Below are 21521 nucleotides of genomic sequence, written 5' to 3'. Positions count from 1 at the left end.
GAAACAGATTTGTGTTCAGGAAGTTTATTGGGGAGTTCCTGGGGCCAACCACTACGAAGACCTCAGTCACCCACAGGGAGTCCTCAAGCTGGGCAGGCCCTACAGAGTTGTCCCCAATGAAAATGACTGGGTTAGACCTTCATAATTTGTGACTGACCAATCACTGAATGTGGGTTGCCTGGGCAATGAATATGACCTTGGGTAGGTGCCTCTCTTCAGCCAAGGGGTATTCCCCCTTTGGCTACATCTGGCCCATTTGCTTCCTAAATAGTCTCACCCTTTAAATGGACCATACATGTCTCTGCTTCTTAGTCTAGAACTAGCGTGCTAATTTGCTCAAGGTCAGTAAATGACTAAAATCAGTATTTTAGGCAACTACTATATTGATGTTAAGGATCATTCTAGCCTATGATTTTCTTTAAAAAAATCCCCAGAGGATCACATTGTCATCACCCTGTTTCTATTCTCAATTACTATAACTGTTTGTAGAATTTTTCCCCCATGATAACCACAATAGGCTTATTGTCACCACTATCCTTGTTTTCTGTGGATGTGAATTAGGCATAAAAATAAGCATCCAATTCAAATAAGCATTTCTTGAACACATATTATATGCCAAATACTCTGCTAAGCATTAGGGCTACAGAGATGAATTAGGCTCAAGCTTAGTGCCCTATAGGTGTTTTGAATATGCAACTTTAGGGACTACGGCAGCATGGAAGTGCCCCTGTCAGATCTCCTTCAAGAGAACCTGCTGCAAGGAGCTCAATTAACTGACAGCCCCAGCTGCCACCTGTCTGGACCGACCACCACGCTCATGCCAAGACTACACTTCCCAAGGAGGCCCCAGCCAATAACTAAGCACTGTGGGGCTACTAGTGCCAGCCCGCCGTGTGTGCAACTCTGCTCATGTGTGGCTGTGTCTCAGGGACTCCATGTTGACCTGTCTGAAGCTTTCTTAGAACTGTGCTGTAGTCTGAAACTCTCCGTACCCAAACCTTCATCCCCCCTTTCCTTTCGCAGGTATTAGGAGCTGGGTTCCCTTGCCTACTCTTGCTTCCTCCCCTTATCCTTAATAGGTGTTTCCCCCAAGCCCCAAACTATAATCCCCCCAAATCAGATTCACATCTAATCTTATCTTGGCATTTAATTTCTCAGAGGACCCAAAGTGACACAGGGTCCTTCAGATTATCGGAGCATAACAGCTTCTTGTCTCTAAAACCACAATGCCAAGCACCTCTTGGATTTATATCAGGGATATAAACCGTGATGTTATCTGTCTCTTAATTATCAACTTAGTCTCAAGTACAAAATATTCAAAATGTAAAATGCACTTTTGCCAAGCCCTTACTAACTCTAAACCAGGTAAGTAAAATATTTCCAGCCTATTTAACACTCCGTACACGAATCTGGAATTTTCTGGGGATACATTATTTAGGCACAAATATGTCCTGAGATACAAGTGTTACCAATCCACTATTTACATCTTAACTTCCATCAAATTTTTATAGTATTTGAAATGTTAAAAAAAATATATTGTTCACATATTTGACTCCCTCCCATTCATTTGTTGAATGGGCAGATTGATTGCATTTACACAATAACCTCAATTTAACTCCAGTAGCCCCATGAAGTTGGTGTAAGGGGTTATCCGTTTCCATTTCTAGCTAAGAAGATAATGCAGAGGGCTACATAACCAACCCATGGCAGAGCTCGAACCAGAGCCCAGGCCTGTGGTGACTCTCTCCCAGGCACCTCCTATTGCTTCTCAGGCAGGAGTCAGTCTATGCTTGTTTGCCCAAAGGCCAGTGGTATTATGAGAAAGAAGGAGAGAGCATAAGAAAGAAATGGAAGAGGGGAAATAATGGGGAAAAGAGTAATGGCAAGAAGCAGAAGGTGGGAGAGGAGGCACATTAGTATGTCATTAAAGCTGATGTTTGTGGTCAGGAATGCATGCATGTGTCAAGATCCACTAGTTGTCTTATAAATCTTCCAGATTTATCGTATCGACAATGTAGAACAGCCTCACAGCACCCGGGCTTCTTGTGTGAGGACCTCACTACTTGCTTGCCACCCTCCCTGCTTTGTGATGGCAAACTGGACTGCAGGCATGGAGAAGATGAATTTGCTTCCTACTGTGGTGAGGTGGACAAATAATCAAAATTTAAAAATAATCACCAGTAACTACTAATTACAATTCAGAATTATAATGCCTTTGTCTAATATAGGCCAAATGCCCAACAGTCTCCCACAAAACTTGATATTCAAGTGTCCCAACCAGAAGACTTGGACATACATGGACAAGGTGTGTGACACAAGAAATGACTGTGGTGACTGCTCAGATGAATCAGGTAAAAATGAAAATATATAATTAATTTTTTAACAGCTGCTTGGAGATGGTACTCTTACACTTCAATTACATAAATTAACTAATACTTAGTAACCTCCCTTAGGGACATTACATCCATGATTAAGCAATTCTATCATTTCTTGTATTTTGTGTATATTTAAAATAGATGAAACCTCTAGCTAAGAGGTTAAAAAAAAAGTCAGGTTTCCAAGGATTAAGAAAGGAAATAATCTTGACAGCTCTTGTTAGCTATCAAATTCCTTTTGGATTTCTTTAAAAATTTTGGTGAAGATCAAAGGAAAGTTTGTTGAATGCCTTTGTTCTCAAAAAAAATTTTTGTTTAAACTTCGGCATTTTCTTGCGCTTCCTCTCTCAGTTTCCTCCTTGGCCCCCCCACCCTATGTTCCCTATGGTGGTTTAGACCTGAGCATCACCTCTGATTACCCTACAATCTGGTAAGGCTGGATTATTCTAAAACCATGGCAGTAGATACAATTCCAATATCTCATGGCCCCAATCAGTACATAAAAGACTTATCAGAAATGCACCAAATAGGTAACTTCTTTCCATTTGTCTTGTTACCATGGAGGGTAAACATAGAAATGCTTCCTAGGAGTTACAGATAACAATGCTTTGACAACTAAAGGCTACATGTATAAAGAGGTCTTTTTCTTCTTGCTAGCTATCGACTAGCAAATACTGATTCTTTCCCCTTATTGAACATACAAACTCATATGGAACCTTCCTTGTCTGTGTATCAGTATTTTTTATTATTAGGCTGATGGGGAGAGGCAGTACTCATCTTGGCTTTTCAAAGTGCAATTTTTTTTCACTCAAACATGTAGAATCTTTAATAAACATCTGCAATTTTCCTGCTGGGCAGTTTTCATTAATATTTTTAAGGTCCAAGGGGCTATTTCTTTTCCAATAGCATCTTTTCTCCACCTTGACATTTTAACAGTTATGGTTTTAAAAATAAATAAAATTGTCCAGTTTTACAGTGCCCAAAGTGTTCAGGCTGGAGATGTGATACTGTTTTCTTTGCCGACTGTGCCTGCATTCCCAGAACTCGCTGCAAAAATGGCATTCAAGACTGTGCTGATTGGAGTGATGAAAACTTGTGTGAATAGAAGACTTTTTTAATCATTGTTTCGGAAAAGCGGAAAACTGTTATTGGCTGCCTTAACAATTCTCTCAAAAAAGTAACATATGTATATGTATGTATCTTACTGGGGAGGCAAAGGGAGAGAAGAGCTACTAACAAACATGAATAGTGTTAATGGAGAAATTAGTAAAAACTTTAGTTACCTTCAGCTCATTTCTGAATGTTTCCAAATTTTATTAATAGAATGTAGCTTTCTGCCCAGTGCACGCATGGTTATTATGGGGATGACATAAGTGTACTTTAGCTCAATTATTTCAACAAATAAAGGGTTTTAATCCTAACAACCCTCAGATCAAAATGATGTCTACCTCTTCATTAGTGTAGCCTTGGTTCAGATCCAGCTGAAACTAGTTTGGTCCAGAGCTTAAAAGTACTGAACAACAGCCAAAAGAATCAACCAGATCAGAATCTTCTGCTCGTCTAGTGCCAGGGCCTAAAATTCTTTCCAGTATGTAGTGAGCTCGAAAGAGCAGACCTGGGCTTGAATCATCATCCTTCCACTTAAGGGCCTGTGTGACCCGAGACAAGTAATTTCACCACTTGAAGATGGTTTTATCTGTACAATAAAGCTCTTTTTGGGGGTTATAAGTAAGAAGACACAAAACAAGTGCTAACATGCTTTTAAGATATAATAGCAGCTATAGGGATTGAAGACAAAGAAAATTGCAAGGATATAGTACATTGTATAATTGTTCAAAAATATCTGCTCCCCCACTCTGAGGGAGGATTATGCTTCCCCAATCCCACGGCTGTCAGACTTGACTATGTATGTAACTTGCTCTGGCTGATGAACTTTGATCATTAATAATGTGCATCACTTCCCAGCATAAATTTGAAGAGCCAGTTGGTTGTCTGCCATCTTTTCCCTGCCATGAGACTGGCAATCTTCCAATTAGAGGCTGCTACTGGAGTAAAGTGGGGCTTAGCCATAGGCATACACAGACACCAAGTATGACAAACAATCCTTTGTAGGAACTAAAATTTTTGGTCATTTATAAATGTAGCATAACCCTATCTTGATATTGAAGAGGTTACAAAAACCTTTCCTATTAATCCATAACCACCAAGGCAAACAATGGAAAGGAGTAACAATTTTATTTTATTATTTTTTTTGAGACAGAGTCTCACTTTGTTGCCCGGGCTAGAGTGAGTGCCGTGGCGTCAGCCTAGCTCACAGCAACCTCAAACTCCTGGGCTTAAGCAATCCTACTGCCTCAGCCTCCCGAGTAGCTGGGACTACAGGCATGCGCCACCATGCCCGGCTAATTTTTTGTATATATATATTTTAGTTGTCCATATAATTTCTATTTTTTTTAGTAGAGACGGGGTCTCACTCTTGCTCAGGCTGGTCTTGAACTCCTGACCTCGAGTGATCCACCCGCCTCGGCCTCCCAGAGTGCTAGGATTACAGGCGTGAGCCACCGCGCCCGGCCAGGAGTAACAATTTTAGAGATTGTTGGGAAAAGGTGGCTGAGTACAGTTCTAACAGGCTTAACCTTGGCCAGCATTTGTACAATAAGAAAGTTGCACTGGGACAGGCCTGCCTGGAAATCTGCTCTTGTTTAGCCTATTTCCTGTAGATCTAGGTCAAAGAATTGGAAAGATATTCAAATAGTGGCATTCTCCACAGACTTGTTAGCCTGTCACTGTCACCACGATAGCTATTGGGATGAAAAGGCTTCTAATCATGCTTCTCAAAGCACAGCCAGTGGACCTGCGGCCCCAGCACCACCTGGGAGCTCATCAGTAACCCGTATCCTCAGCTCCCACTCCACTACCCTCCAGCTCAGCCATTCCACTTGCTTCCGTCAGGGTCAGTCATATGTAAGAAGTGACATTTGTAACAGCCTAAGAGGCAGTATGACCCACCATATTCTCTGCCAGGAAGCTGGGAGTGTCCCAGGTGGGGGTTGCCCATCACTGTGGGACCTGCAGTGAATACGCAGGACAGCCCGCACCAACCTGACCCACAACAGTCTGGGAATGTGCACTTAAGTTTTTGTAGTTGTTACCCACTGAGACTTCAGGATCTTTGTTACTGTAGCAGCGTACTGCAACAGGACTGATATTTTTTTCCTTTGAATAATACAATGTAAATATGTGCAAATATTGTTTACACAGCACTTCATTTGGGTACAGTTTAGTGACTTTTAGATACAGTTGTGTACTACTTTTAAAAAGTACTTGGCAAATTGCTATAAAAATGTGAATGAATTCTTATTGCAAATAGAAAACAATTTTCTTCCTCAATGGCCTAGCTACAGATTATACAATTATTTTAATTGCAATTTGTAAACTTTTTATAAGTAACCCTATGGCAAGGGAGTTTTCTGGGGTGACAGAACTGTTTACTAACCTGGTTATGGTGGCAGTTACATGTTACATGTTAAAATTCTTACAACTGTATACATACACTCAATATTACTGTATGTTAACAAAAAAAGGTAACCCTATTTGTGTTAACATTTAAGAAAACGACAAAGTGACCCAGGAGCCATTCCCACTTCAACAGTATTTTTTTTCAAGATACCTTATAGAATATCCTACAAGAAGGGATCTGGAGATAAACCACTTTCACTTTTTTGAAGTTCTAAACCTCAGGTTACATCTACAAAATGGAGCTACTAGTTCCTACACCTCATAAACTGAGGAATAAATGAGGTAAAACTGCGGTAATACAAACAAGGCACTTAACATATGCTTACAATATAGACAGCAACAGAAGCAAATGCCCCTGTTCACCCACTAATATTCTATTCTCATAATGTATTTACACTCACTACAAAACCCTGAGGATTCCTGAAGGAAAGTTGTCAAACATGAGAACATTACAGCACCTATGTTACACTACATTGTGATTTTAAATCTTTAAATTTCAAAGGTTATATTGCCATGATTAGCTTTCTAGAAACAACTTTGTCTACTGTGTATAGGTGTAAATGAAATAAAAAATAAAACTGTATACTACGCAAAGAACTTTATTAACCTTTTTTTCAAACTTTATTCCCAGGCTTCTTCAGCTTAATTAGCTGCAAAGAATGAATTGTGTGTAAGCAAAAACTGAAAAGAGCTGCAGTGTCCAAGGGGCTTGGGCTTAAAAATATTAGAGATCTAGATTTTATCAGATCATAAACAAAACAATTTTAAAAAGCAGTCATAATATAAAATAGCAGCTCCCAATAACTTCTTCAAGTTTTATCTTCTTCAGAAGTTGACTCAATTCAGTTTGCCTCATTCTTGGAAGCTTCATCAAAGTTCTCCACCAGATCTAAGGGGAAAAAAGGTAGAAATTCTAAGAAAGAAGCCAAATCTACAAGTAATTAAAAGATCTTAAAAGGAGATGAAGGAAGAACAGTAATTTACCAACGATAAAAACACTGTGTCTAAAGAATATACACACACACACACACACACACACAGGCACACACGCACACTCACATACACCCTCACCATTCCCATCGCACTACAAGAATTAAACAATATAGTACGCTGGTCAATATGGGGGAGCAGAACCAAAGAATACCATGACACACAATGCTGACATTTTCCTGGGTTCCTAAGGATACCTGCCTAAGCACAGTGGAAATGTTTGAGTCTACTGATACTCCTACCCAATAAGTATTTGTCTTACAACAAAGTAAGTTATCCAATAATGGAGGGGTAAGTGAAAAACGTCTCATGATTGCCAAAGGAGTTATTCTGCTACAGATTTTAGAATGGTTATATCCCAAGATACCTGAACAACTTCTCCACACCTTCTCTTAAATTCATGAATTTCAAAGTAGGAAACAAGGGTCATTAGTGACCTGCAGGTAGTTATATTTAGACTGCAATATACACATTTATTTAATTCAATATATATAATTTAAGGTTAGATACCTACACATCCTTAGGATCCCAAACAGACATAAGCCAAGTCTATAAACATAACTTCCAGTTAAATAGCACTGCATCACTTTTCTAAGTGAGGTCCATGCCCCCCTTTAACTTATACTCAAACTGCTCCCCCACACCTCCCCAGTAGTTTTTCCTGTAAAGATTCTTGATTCTCCCTTGCTAAGATTCTTTAGGCTAACCACAAGTGAAGGTTCCTACCTGGAACTTCGTCATCATCATCCTCTCCAGTAGCAAGTGGTGCTTTTCCATCCACAGCTATGAAAGGGAAATACAAATGTCACTCACATATTTGTCTAAGTTTTCAATAAACATCAGACAAAGAAGAACAGATGAAATGCTAAGTATTGTTACAACTTATATTCATTATGACAAGTGACATTTGGGATTTTATCTATAATACTATCAAATAGTGTGATATTCTGTTGTCTACGAATGGGTTAAAATACTAGGAACGGCCAACAAACCAAATTCCATTCCCATCCTTTAATTCCTCTAGCCCTCTATAGGCCCTGGGGTACTGAGTCTAAGAGCAGCAGGGAGCCCTTTGGGTGCAGGTAAAACCTACACACTAAATTATGGTAAGACTTATTTTGGGAGACAAATGAAGAGGCCATTTTCCCAACTATTCTTTTGTTTGTGCGTGGCATAAGGGAGATACTTAACATTTACTGAAATGAAAATGATAAAAAACTTAAAGTGAGTGGTAAGCATCTACTTTCCTTTATTACACTAGAACGTGAACTACACATGAGAATATGTACTACTCTCATACAGGCATCAGAGGGATACTTCAAAAGCCTACTTCAGCTCTGAACACCTGAGACAGTCTAGAACCTGGTATACATCAACATGACAATAAAAATATAAATTGAGGCAGAGTGAGTCAACACCTGGAAAAGCTTCATTATAAATAATAAATCATACAATAAGTCTCTGATATGCTCCTGTATTCCCATTCTTTAACATTTTAAGCAGTGGACCTCAGCATAAGTTGTCACACCGCCAGATATACACCTATTCAACTCTGCTGTTTTCTGCCCTCAACAAAATCCCTATCATACTGTAATTAAAAACACCAGAATATTGGCAGGCCATTTCTTAAAAATTATTGGTGATACTGATTGTATATATAAACTGAAGAACTTTGGTAATTTATACTAATATATCTTTTAATCAATTCTAAACAATAAAGTAATTACCAGTTAGCAAAGTCCAAAACTGACATTTTAATCATTTCTAGCTAATAAAGTAAAAAATTTTCAAGTCTCTGACCCACAGTAGAAAAACAAATTCCACTAAACCAACTACAAGGATCACAGCAAACCAGGTAAATTATTGTAAACATCAAGAACACTAAAATCAGTTAAAAATTTGTTGTTTTTAAAATACATTTTAAAATACACTTAAATACATTTTAAAATCGACATTTCCAAATTTAAAGATATGCATATCCACTACAAGCCCCGTGACTACAGAAATCTGCTGCTACATGAGTAACCCCCCAGTTAACCCACTGCCAGGAAACTCACATTGTTTGGGCAGAGCTTCAGCCAGTCTCCTTAAACTAGTCAGACTGTCTGCACCAAGCTGGTTTAAGATGCTGGGTAGCATTTCTGTGAGCTGCTTTGTCTCAGCATGGCCCGTAATGGTGAAAGTGTTTGCTGCCAGAGATGCCTGAACTTTAGGGTTGTTAAAGTGGATCACTGTTCCTTGGTTTGTAAACATATTCACCTATAAAGAAAAAAAAAAAATTAAATTTGCAACACTGACCAAAGTCTCTTTAAAACCAAATATGCTTTATTAAACAAAAACTGAAATCTGACTAACTAAATTTTGCCTGGAAGGGAACATGCAATCTAATAGCTTTCAGACTTGACACTCTCCCCAGTATTTGTTAATAGGGTAGAAACATGTCTTAGGGACTTTAAAAGTCCAGTGGGATATGAAATAATTTGTTGGGAGCAGACTGAAAAATATCATTTAATGTATGAACATTAAAACTTTTTCCAGCCAAATCTTTTTTAATGAAACAAAATTTGACATTTACCTCTTCAATACCAGAGATATTGTTTACTCCTAATTTCTTTAAGGAGAACTGAAGTTTTTTATCATCTGCTGTAGCTGTTCTATGAACCACCTTCTTCTTTCTGCGAGCAGTTCCCTTAAAGTGGAAAGGAAAGAAAACAGCACATTTTTACCATAACAGACATTTCCAAATGGGAACAGTTTCTAATTCATTTCTCATCTTTGGCTCTGTATAAGGAAATTATCATAACCACAACTTCTATGCAGTGAGTAGGCAGGCTAAGGCAAAGATAGAAGCAAAAAGAGGGAAACAAAAAGAACTATCTACCAATCATTAATAACTTCTAAACTTCTAGTTTTGTCAGATATAAAAGAATGATCTTTTGAAAGTCCTACTTTTTACATTATTTGCTCTAAAAGTGATCAAAGAGGTGGCATGTGTCAACCTAAACTAAGCCCCATTTAGAAAAGCTAGAATTAACAGCATTTTCTGTTTTCACATTAAAAATCAACATTCACATTAATACTCACAGGTAAGATAGTGTATGAAACATTCAAATCAGTCTGTACATATCACCCAAGAGTAAAATCTCAAGCTCTTCCCTTAATCTACAAGGCCCCTACACCATCCAGCCTGCCTCTAATATGCCACTCTTGACCACTATCTCCTACCACTCATACACTCATCTTCAGCCAAATAAACCTCTTTACTGGTCTCTGAACAGGCCAAGCAGGCTATGATCTTAGGGCCTTTGCATATTCTGTTCCTCTCTTCCCCTAGCATTTGCATGGCTCCCTCACTGCAGATCTCTGCTCTTCTGTCACCATATCAGAGTGGTTTTTCTCAACCATCCAATGTAAAATATCAACCCCCACACTCAGTCATGTCCTTTTTATCCTGTTTCATTTTTCTTCATAACACTTATCACTATAAGAGACCAAATACATTTTACTGTCTGTCTCCTCTCACTGGAAGAATATAGGCTCCTTGAGGGCTTCTATTCTGTTTACCGCTATAAGCGCACTATCCAGAACAGCCTCTGGCTCATTGAAGACACACAAGGAAAGGCTACCCAACTACCTGCCTGTCCCTCAACCTCCTTCCCATTTCTATTCATCCTTTAAAATCTTGTTCAAGTCATTACTTCTGTGCCTTTCCATAACTCTGCAACTACCCGCCCCATGCCAAATCATTCCCATCTCTATATTTTGAAAATATTTCTATTGCACTACATAATTATACCATTAAAATAGATTTAAAAAAAAAAAAAAGATACCTATCTCCACTGCTAGGCTTAAAGCCCCTCTAGGGACTTTAAACTTCTTAAATTTTATATTTTCAGGAGTCAACATAGTAAAGGCTGAAACGAATCATGTAACTGAAGAGATTAACAATACCTACAAGAAAAATACTGGTTACCAACCCTTCCCCCAAAACTTTTATGAACAAAAATTACCTCAAAGTGGTTATGTATACAACCGGTTTCCAAAGAATCCTAAGAAATTATAAGGAATTCCTAAGATTCTAAAAACAAATCCAGCACATCTTCTATAAGTTCCATATACTTCACATATATAGTTCAATTTTTACTTAATAATTATTATCAATGCTGTGATTAGATACTGATATAAAGGGCTTTTATAACATTTACCTACAAGTACCTAACACTTGCAGTTTTCTCTAAGACAAAACTAACTTACCTAATTTCACATCCCAAGTAGGTTTCTTAAATAGTGTTGAAAATATTTCCATATTACAATGACTACAGAAATATTTCCTGTATTAGCTATATGTAAGTATTAAGATGTTAGGATACAGTTTAGTCCTGTATCAGCTTTAAATATCCTAGAAAACCTCAAGACTTTCCTTTACCCTACAGTTACGCCTCTGAAAAGTTAAACCCTAATAATCAGAGTAACAACAAAAAGACTGGACAGAAGCACATTATTCAAATTAATCCTTCTGAAAGCGCATTGAAAAGAACAGTGGTTAAAAACACGAACAGAAGAATATCCAAACACTGACCCACAAAGAATATGAGTTTTTCTGGCACTGAAAAGCCACAGTCTGATAACATTTGTTAAAAAGGACAAGAAACATCTAATGTTGCTCACACACAGGTGTGGGTCTTGAAGACCACCAGCATCAGCCAGGGGGGAAAAAAAATTCAAGATAAATTCACTGCTGGCAATGTTTAGTAAGTTAACAAAACTGCATCTTATTAAGTCTAAGAGCAACTTTTGGCTATCTCACAGTAGACTCTACTTGAAGGTAAATGCTTAAAGTTGGGAAAAAACTAATAGTAAGTAATAAACGTGTACTATGGAAGCTTTACAGGTTTTCCCAAGTAAAGACATGATCTGTTTCAACAAGCCACCACACCTTGTTAAACAGTAGGAATGTGCCAACAATACAAAATACAACTGAGCAGACCTCTGCCTAGAGTGGACTTCTTATTTAAGTAAATTACTTAGCAATCTAAAAACCAAGTTCAAAAAAGAATCCTCTAGAAGAGAATCCATATCAGCCAGGAAAAACCAATTAACCAAAAAGTGATCATTTAAAAATCAGTCACTTGCATTCCCTCAGTTTTATAATACAAAGTTAGAACAGAAAATATAGCTGCTTAGGTAATATTTTCATATCTAATAGTCACTGCTCTTATATTCCAAAACATACCTATAAGAAAGATATCTTTAAATATCCTTGAAAACATACAACTGCCTTAAACGGCTTTTAGTTCAGAAAGCATTACAGAAAGGTCTTAATTTGTGAGAAACAAACTCCAAAGTTTAACAGGAGAAAATTACCAACCAATTCAGAGTTAGATTAAAAAAAAAAAAAAAAAAAAGGCACCAACTTTATACAACTTAAGCTAAAACAAGTGAAGAGCATGATGCACACAACAGTCTAACTGAAATAACACATTTTTCTTACTAATTAGGAAACACTGTTCTATTTATACATCGTAACAATGAAAATACAAACATTTACATAAAAGCAATGTTTCTAGTTAACGTGTTTCTTTCTTCTCGATTCACTACCTTCCCTCCCCCCTTTTAATACCCAACCTGCATGTCTCGCTGTCGTATACCTAACCCCCTGCCTCTGCCTCCCCCTCCCTCTAGATTTGCTAGCTCTGTGAATTTCCCTCGATAGGCGAAGCCTCGATAGGCGAAGTGACAAACCAACATCAGAAAAGCAAAAGGAGTATTTTAAGAACCCCTAAACCTTAAAAGCCCCAAACTATTAAAACTTACTTTCCCACCAATGCGCACTTGTGCCTGCAGTTTGGCGAGTTTCTCTTGATTCATGATAGTTTCTTTCATCTAGAAAGAGAGGAAATCCTCAGCAAGGAAACGTCTAGCTCACTCTAGCATATCACACTCGATATTTCCCAAGACACCAGCAGGAGAATAAATGTCCTCCACAGGCCGAAACCTGGACCCCAAATCCACCCCGCAAAGCTCCAAATTTCGGTTTTGAGGGAGCCCAAAGAGTACCCGCCTCTCCCACCACTCCCCCACAGCTCCCCGCTCTTTGCAGCCCGAAACAAGGGCTCTAACCCACACCTGGCCAGCACCCCCCACCCCTGGCCCTGGCCTGGCCTGGGCCTAGCCAGGGCCTTCCCGGCCCGGCCACTCTCCGCAAGCCTCGCGGTACCTGAGGCTCCTGTCCTCGGGTTCCGCCGCGAGGTGGAGGAAGAGATAGCGTCGCCTCGCCCCCAGGGCAGCCGCCCCTGGCTCGACCTCGCCCCCGAGAGTCAGCCTGAGCGGGTGCGCCTGTCCGTCGCATCGCCTTCCTCTCCTCTGCCCTGTCCCTCCCTGTCTCGCTCCTTCCGGGAACTTCCCGCCCCCGCTCCCGTCCTCCTCCCACGCCGGCGTCCAGAGCCTTTTTGTACCTTGTCGGAGCGTAAAAGGGGCCGCGCGGGGGACTAGGGTTGGCGCTCAGAGGGTCTCGGGAAGACCAGCTGAGTTTAGGCGCACACACGCGGGGACGCAAGATGGCAGCTAGAGGGAGGCCGGAAGTGACACAACCCCACTTCCTCCAAAAGTCAGGAAACGGTCTTCGCTGCGAGCTTGGCGCCTCGCTGCGCACGCGCCGCGGCGCCTGGGAAGGTCCCCCGGGCCCCTCCTCTACTCATCCCGAGGCGGCCGGCTAGAAGCCCCACGAGAGACGCGGGGCTGGGGCGCTGCCCTTAGTCTTGGAAAAAGCCAAAGAGGGGTCAGAGAGCCTGGTTCTTTGCACAATTAGGGTTGAGTAAGTCTGCCCAGTGTCCATTGGGCCCTGATCCTGAAGTTCTTTACCCGCAGAAGAAAGGGCCTGTTCGCGTTTCCCGGAAAGGCTCGGGGCGCCCAGTTCGTGCTTGCCTGTTAGCTACTCTCCCCTCGCTGGATGGTGTAGATTGGAGAAATGTAGACTTTTCCCCTCGGCCCGAAGAAGCTTTTACCAAAACATTTTGTCGAAAAACAATGCAGCTGATTTTGCTTTCCAAGGTTAGATGGTTTGGTAGATTGCGAGGCCCTGGTTCAGAATTTCTGGGGAGCGTGTTCAGATGCATCTCCTAGCTCCACCCCTCAAAATGCAATTGAGTAGGAGTAGGAGTGGGACGGGGTAATTTGCATTTCAGCAAATTTAGCAGATGGCTTGCCACCTTAGGCCGGTCTATGGGATTACCTTATCTTGTTTCTTTCTTTACCAGGCAGAAAGTTGACTCCTTGATAACGAATTGGCATGGATTTGACAACTAGCGTTTCCGTTTAACAAACCTTACCTTTCACAACTGATTCAATTGAGGAAGAATTTGTGCCTCCTGTGTTGGGAAGAGACTAGCGTGGGTGGGAGTTAAAATTTGCTAAATGCCTAAAACCTTTGAGGCAATCTTAAAACCATTGATGTTAAAAATGGCAATTTAAATAAAAATGCTCTCTGATCAGCCTTTTTTGTGGTCGTACCAGTAAAGTGTTCTTTGCATATTCCGAAGTGAGTCCAGAATCTTAGCTGGAGAGAATGCAATTTATATAACATGAAAACTTGTGTAAGTGTAGACTCCTCTGAAATTAAGATCGATTATTTTTTGTTTTCGAATAGTTTTCATGTATAAGTTTGTTAAGAAAATAACCGGTGAGGACAGCTGTATTATTTTTTTAGGATAGTTGTAACAGTTGTTATTTTTTTAAAAAACAATGTTGCTTTATTAAATATGAGTGAAGTTTAGTACAGAAAAAGGTGTACTGTTAGGCAGTGTGGGTCACTGTCCTAATGATAAAGGTCAAAATGACTGTGCCAATAGTATTCGGTGGTATAGAAATATTACAAAATATATAGAAATATTCCCCTTTTAGAAAGGAATGTGTGTCTTTGTTTAGGAACATTTTTTTCCCTTTCCTCATGTTATAGTGAGGGTATTTGAAATTTCCTAGTCATGTGATGTTTTCTGAGGTTTTACATAAACAAGATTCTGCATGTATAACCTGCCACCTGACTCACCTTTTATATACCTGTTTTTAGGAAATGTTGTGAGTTATTTTTTATTTTCTCTTAGTTCCCACTTTTCTTAATCTTTTATAATTTTAAAGATTTGCACCAGGTTGAAAATCATCAAAGATTCTTAATAGTAAGAAAAGAAAATTTTTTTTTTTTACTCCAGCTGCTTCTGCTTGTTTTGTGATTGGTCAGGAAATTCTTATTCTGCTAATGTATTTATATGCCAGTCTTTTCAAAAATAACTGAAGGGATTTTTTTTAATCCCCCAAAAAGTTACCATGTGGTGATCTTCACTCGGGGATTCCAAAAGAGTAACTCATGTGCCGATGGGGGAGCCATTTCCAGTGTGCTCCCAATGTCTATGGCAAATGTGGATAATTGACTCCAACACTTCACTGCTGAGCTTGAACAAGCCTGAGAATCATTTACTCAGCACTCAAGATGGCATATGTTAATAGAGAAGGTAAAAAAGGTGAAACCTGTTTGCCCTCCTTGCTTTATAGTTTATGGTCTAATCAAAGTCCGTGAGTTGTTTTCATGTCTCAGCTGGACTTAAGTCAGCTTCAGCAAGAGCCAAAATATCCACTTTATATTATGTTTATTTCTTAAGGGCCATTGAGCCCTATTCTGACCCACAGGAGGTTTTAGGAAATCACTTAGGATGAATATTCCCATGCTTTTAGTTCTTTCATGATCTGGCCCTTCCTGGTAGTCACAGTGGTTGTTGTTTTTAAGTTTCTAAACCTCCTTGAACTCTTCTTCTATCACCCCCACTTTTGTCAAGTTAGTGCCTATACATCATTTAGCTCTCAGTTTACATATCTCAGGAAATCCTGCTCAACAGCTATGATAGATGTAACCTCTTTAAGTTATAACCATCATAGTTATTTTTAGTTGTATTTTATTAAATGCAAAATGAGAGATTGATAAATTTATTTCAGTAATGGAGAATTAAACGAGGAGTCTAAGTAACAATTTCCCATTAGTTATTAGTTTTAATTTATTTATTTTTTCTGGGGGGACAAGGTCTCACTCTATCACCCAGGCTAAAGTGCAGTGGCATCATAACTTGCTGCAACGTCAAACTCCTGGGCTCAAGTGATCCTCCTGCCTTAGCCTCCCAAAGTTCTAGGATTGCAGGCATGAGTCCACTGCACCCAGCCCCATTAGGTTAATAGTGAGTGCTTTCTTTTTGATCATTTGATCCTCACAGAGACCTTATAGGTATTTCCTGTTTTACTGGTGGAGGAACTGAGGCTTAGAGGGTTAAAGGTATGAAAATAGATTTTTTCCCTCTACCAAATCTATCCATCTATATGTATCTGAACCTATAAATACCGCCTTCACTCCTGATACACATGGAAGAATATTCCCTCTACTCATACTTTTGCTTACTGCATTCAGGACCTTGATTCTGTTAGTGACTTCCTTCTGTATCTGTTTTACATGTTCACCTACGTCATTCTACCAGTATACTAATATGCCTTAGTATCAAGTATCTTTAAAGAGGACAAAACAAAAAAAGTTTCTTTTGACCTGTGTTCTCCTCCAGCCAGTATTTAATTTTTTTTCTCCCCTTTATATTAATAGCAAAATTTCTCCAAAGAATTGTCTGAACCTCCAACCTGACCGATCCAAAAGATCAATTCTCCTTTTAGCCTTTGAGCAGCATTTGACACACTTGGCCACATCCACATTTTTGAAACATTTTCTTCTTCAGGCCTCTAAAACATCTCATTTTCCTGATTTTCCTTTTACCTTCCTGGCCTCCATCTACTTCAGTGTATTTTCCCCTTCTGACTTTGAAATATTAAGAGGTGCTCACTTTTTAGTCCCCTGTCCTCTTTTCTTTCTCCGTAGGTGGTATCATCCAGTCCCATGGCTTCAAATATCTTTATTTTGATGCCTCCCAAAATTATAATTCTAACACTAACTTCTTTTGAACTCTAGACTTAATATTCTTTTTACATTATTATGGAAAACCTCAGATACATAAAAGTAAGAAGAATAAAGAACTCCCATAGGCCCTTCATCAGCCATGAAAAATTATCAAATTAATACATAGGCTCAATATTCTTAATAGATGGTAGTGTTTCCCCCTTTTTTCATTTTTGAGGTTGATATATTTGTAGACATTCTATATGCCTTTTAGGTTTTGTTCAATTTTAAAATTTTGATTGGGATTTTGTAGATTAATTTGGGAAGCTATTATATCTTTACTAATTATTGTATGAGTCTGCATTAGTTGCAGGGAATCGATCTGGCTGTTTTTATTACATAGGGATTTAATATAGGGAATTGGTGCTTAAAAAATTACTTGAAGGACTGGAGGTGTGGGCTTTAGCTTGGGCTTACAGAAATGAATCCCAGGATAATACAGGTTGAGTATTCCTAATCTGAAAATTTGAAATCCATAATGCTCCAAAATGCAATATGCAACTATTATATATCTATAATAATTAAATTTTTTTTAAAAAACCCAAATTCTCGGCCGGGCGCGGTGGCTCACGCCTGTAATCCTAGCTCTCTGGGAGGCCGAGGTGGGCGGATTGTTTGAGCTCAGGAGTTCGAGACCAGCCTGAGCAAGAGCGAGACCCCATCTCTACTAAAAATAGAAAGAAATTATATGGACAGCTAAAAATATATATATAGAAAAAATTAGCCGGGCATGGTGGTGCATGCCTGTAGTCCCAGCTACTCGGGAGGCTGAGACAGGAGGATCGCTTGAGCTCAGGAGTTTGAGGTTGCTGTGAGCTAGGCTGACGCCACGGCACTCACTCTAGCCTGGGCAACAGAGTGAGACTCTGTCTCAAAAAAAAAAAAAAAAAAAAAAAAAAAACCCAAATTCTCCAAAATCTAAAACTTTCTGAATACCAACTAGACACTCAAAGAAAATGCTCATTGGACCATCTCAGATTTTGGATTTTTGGATTAGAAGGGCTCAACCAGAAAATATATAATGCAGATATTTCAAAATCTAAAAAAAAAAAAAATCCAAAACACTGTGGTCCCAACCATTTCAGACAAGGGATACTCAACCTGTACTGCAGAACTGGGCTGTCAAAGGAGCTGCTACCACTTGAAAATAAGGACCACACAACTGGAATTATTGATGTTAAGAATACACCACTGGCCAGGCATGGTGGCTCACGCCTGTAATCCTAGCACTCTGGGAGGCTGAGGCGGGTGGATCATTTGAGCTCAGGAGTTCAAGACCAGCCTGAGCAAAAGCGAGACCCCGTCTCTACTAAAAATAGAAAGAAATTAGCTGGACAACTAAAAATATATAGACAAAATTAGCCAGGCATGGTGGTGCATGCCTGTACTCCCAGCTACTCGGGAGGCTGAGACAGAAGGATTGCTTGAGCCCAGGAGTTTGAGGTTGCTGTGAGCTAGGTTGATGCCACAGCACTCTAGCCCAGGCAACAGAGTGAGACTCTGTCTCAAAAAAAAAAAAAAAAAAATACACCACTGTAGCTACAATTCAGGAATCAAGAAGATACGGTACCATGTACTACTCAACAGCCACATGCTAATTACTGGGCTCTGGAAAGCTGCTGCAGAAAATACTGGTATCTTCATGAGCATGCTTGCCAGCAAAACACAGCAGGAAGAGGCTTTACTCACTTCCACCTTCCAACTGTTACTTAAATGTACCTCACTGGCAGAAATAATTCACCTCTAGAACCCTAATTGCAAGGAAGTCTGGAAAGTGTAGTTTTTAGCCTTCTAGATTTATAGTACAATGAGGCAATCTTGAAAAAAATTGGAATGAATGCTGAGTACCAACCTTATCCACCCAAATTTTCACCTCCATGAACATAGTGCATCTAGTTTTTTTTTTTTTTTTTTTTTTTTGTTGAGACAGAGTCTCACTTTGTTGCCCAGGCTAGAGTGAGTGCCGTGGCGTCAGCTTAGCTCACAGCAACCTCAGACTCCTGGGCTTAAGCGATCCTACTGCCTCAGCCTCCCGAGTAGCTGGACTCGGGGACTACAGGCATGCGCCACTATGCCCAGCTAATTTTTTCTATATAGATTTTTAGTTGTCCATATAATGTCTTTCTATTTTTAGTAGAGACGGGGTCTCGCTCTTGCTCAGGCTGGTCTCGAACTCCTGACCTCGAGCAATCCACCCGCCTCGGCCTCCCAGAGTGCTAGGATTACAGGCGTGAGCCACCGCGCCCGGCCGTGCATCTAGTTTTTTAAATCTTTTATGTACTTTAGTAGAGTTTTTAAAACTTTCTGAAATTCTTGTGCATTCTTTGTTAAATGGATTCCCAGATGTTATAATTTTTATTCTTCATCTCTTTCCTATTTTAGGTATTGCAAATATCTTCTAGTCTGTTAAATCTGTCACACTCTTACTGAACAGAAACACAAATTTTTGACTCCAAGGTAATTTAGCTATCAATTTACAGAATATACAAAGGACAGAAAAACGTGTTAAATTATTCTACAGAATGTAATCAATAAAATTCAGATTATAAGAAACAATAAGACAATCTGGTTCCTTCAACAAATAAACTTCAAGGAAAAAAAGAAAAAAAAGAAGGCTAAGGGGTCTTTGGATTAAAAGAGACCTAAGAAACATATCAAACAAAAAAAAAAAACCAAAGGAAAAACAGGAAAAACTATAGTGTTTAGGGATGAAGGCTTAGGTGATAAAACTGAAGAGAAAAGAAATTATCATGAAAGAATAGTGGTTATTCTTGGGGGGAAAGGGTTATAATGGGGAGAAGGCACATAGGTTTCTAGGGTGGAGAGTAAGGGTCTGTCTCCTGACTTGCATAGTGTATATGGTTCTGTGTATTGAACAATAAAAGTTTCTTAAAAGGAAAAGCACACATAACATGATATATGCTACAAAGATAAATGCATATTTAAGATCATATTTCAACAATGCAGTGGATACCTTTATGGTGAAGGAGAACAGGAGTGAAGATCAGAGAAGAAAAATCAATGAGACTGCCTTGCATGGCTGAAAATGACAGTGCTAATGATGGCTAATGTATATGTAGCCTTTAATATACTCTTTTTAGGGCTTTATATATATTAATTCATTTGATCTTGTGCAGTAAGCACTATTGCTCCCATTTTCCAGAATCAGAAATCTGAGGCACAGAGAGGTTAAGTAACTTACCTAAGGCCACAGTGCTGGTAAGTGGCAAAGCTAAAACATGAACCTAGGCAGTCTGCTTCACAGTCTGTGCTCATAACTTATGCTATTCTGCTGACTACTAAGGAATATGATTATCTGAACTCTGCACCTGTTACTCAGTAAAAATCCACTCAAGTGCTCACTGAATATCTGCTCAGATAACCAACACCTCGAATATACTATGTCTAAGTTAGAACAGTATTCCCACCATCCACCATTAACTCAAAACACTCAAGAGTCAACTCTTTCTTCCTATAACTTTCCACATTAAATCTATCAGCAAACCTTGGTCCTACCTCCAAAATATATTCAAATTCTACCACTTGACTACATTTACTGTTGCCACCCTAATCCAAACCACTGTCATCCCTCACCCAGGCTACTCTCACAGTCTCCTAACTTACCTCCCTGCTTCCAATTTGCCTCCTGCAGCTCATGCTCTACACAACAGTTTGCTTTTTAAAAAAACAAATATCCCTTGCATATAGCATTCCAATGGCTGTCCATTGCATTTAGAATAAAATTCACTGTTTACTGTGACTACAAAACCACACATAGTCTGTTCCTGTCTTCTCAAAATTTGTCTCCTACCACTCTTCCCCTAGTTCTTAAGCATCTTACATACTTGAGCTGTGCAGAACACACAAATAAAAAATATTTTCCTTAATGATTTTTATAATAAAAAGATAAGAATATGGTCAAAATATCAGAAGTGATGAATTTATCTCAGTCTGGGGCAGTACTTAATGTAAACTAGTTTGAACTGACCATTCCACAACCTGAGTTGTAATCAAGTTCTTTAGCTCTAAACTGACCCAGGAAATGGCCATCAAAATCACTGGAGAATGTGAGTATTCACAGGAGCAAAGACCACAGGGGACAAACTAGGAGACAGAAAGAAGCAACAGAGTAGGGGTGCCTCACCTTTATATTGGGGACAGTTTGGATGTATTGTTCAGCAAATATCCATTCACTCTTTGACTATTTGCAGAAGATAATTCTCTGCTCATTGCTTTTGGGTTCATTCAAGTGACTTGCTTTCACCAATGGAGTATTAGCAAATGCGAGATATGCGGAGACCTTAAATGTGCTGTATGGTTTCTCATGACCCTTCTTTGGTGATCACTATGAGAAGATGCCTCAGGTAGCCATAGCCCCTTGAGTCTGGGCCCCAGAACCAACATATGGAGAAAACCTAAACCCTGTCTGCAGGCCACCTGGCCAAGCCCATATAATTGATTTATGGACCCGTGAGCATGAAAATAAATGCTTTTCATTATAAGCCACTGAGTGAGAGGTACTTTCTTACATAGCACTATTGTCACAATAGTTGGTTAATACAAATGGCAACAATTAGTGCTATCTGCTGTCTATCCTGGTCTCTTACCATTACCTCTCAGTGGACCTACAACTGTTCTCTCTATGTATAAAGTGAAAT

At 39.4% G+C, this 21521-nt stretch overlaps 1 protein-coding gene across 4 annotated transcripts; it reads right to left on the bottom strand.

Annotated features, from left to right (window-relative positions):
* Positions 1 to 6325: 6325 nt before the first annotated feature.
* On the bottom strand, positions 6326 to 13456 carry BTF3 (basic transcription factor 3). 4 transcript variants are annotated; one of them, XM_069492080.1, is made up of 6 exons: positions 13102 to 13456; positions 12699 to 12767; positions 9460 to 9573; positions 8942 to 9143; positions 7611 to 7667; positions 6326 to 6783 (listed from the first exon to the last, which is right to left on the bottom strand). In XM_069492080.1, the coding sequence occupies exons 1-6, from the start codon at positions 13231 to 13233 to the stop codon at positions 6737 to 6739; spliced, it is 621 nt and encodes a 206-aa protein (XP_069348181.1). In that variant the 5' UTR covers positions 13234 to 13456; the 3' UTR covers positions 6326 to 6736. The 4 variants fall into 4 exon arrangements, with proteins under 4 accessions (XP_069348181.1, XP_069348183.1, XP_069348182.1 ...); XM_069492082.1 differs by having other exon boundaries at positions 13340 to 13456; XM_069492081.1 differs by lacking the exon at positions 7611 to 7667.
* Positions 13457 to 21521: the final 8065 nt, after the last annotated feature.

Source organism: Eulemur rufifrons, chromosome 17 (assembly GCF_041146395.1).
Source record: "Eulemur rufifrons isolate Redbay chromosome 17, OSU_ERuf_1, whole genome shotgun sequence".
Taxonomy (NCBI): Eukaryota; Metazoa; Chordata; class Mammalia; order Primates; family Lemuridae; genus Eulemur; species Eulemur rufifrons.
Note: the sequence above shows the minus strand (reverse complement) of the source record. Positions and strands in the feature narration are given on the sequence as shown.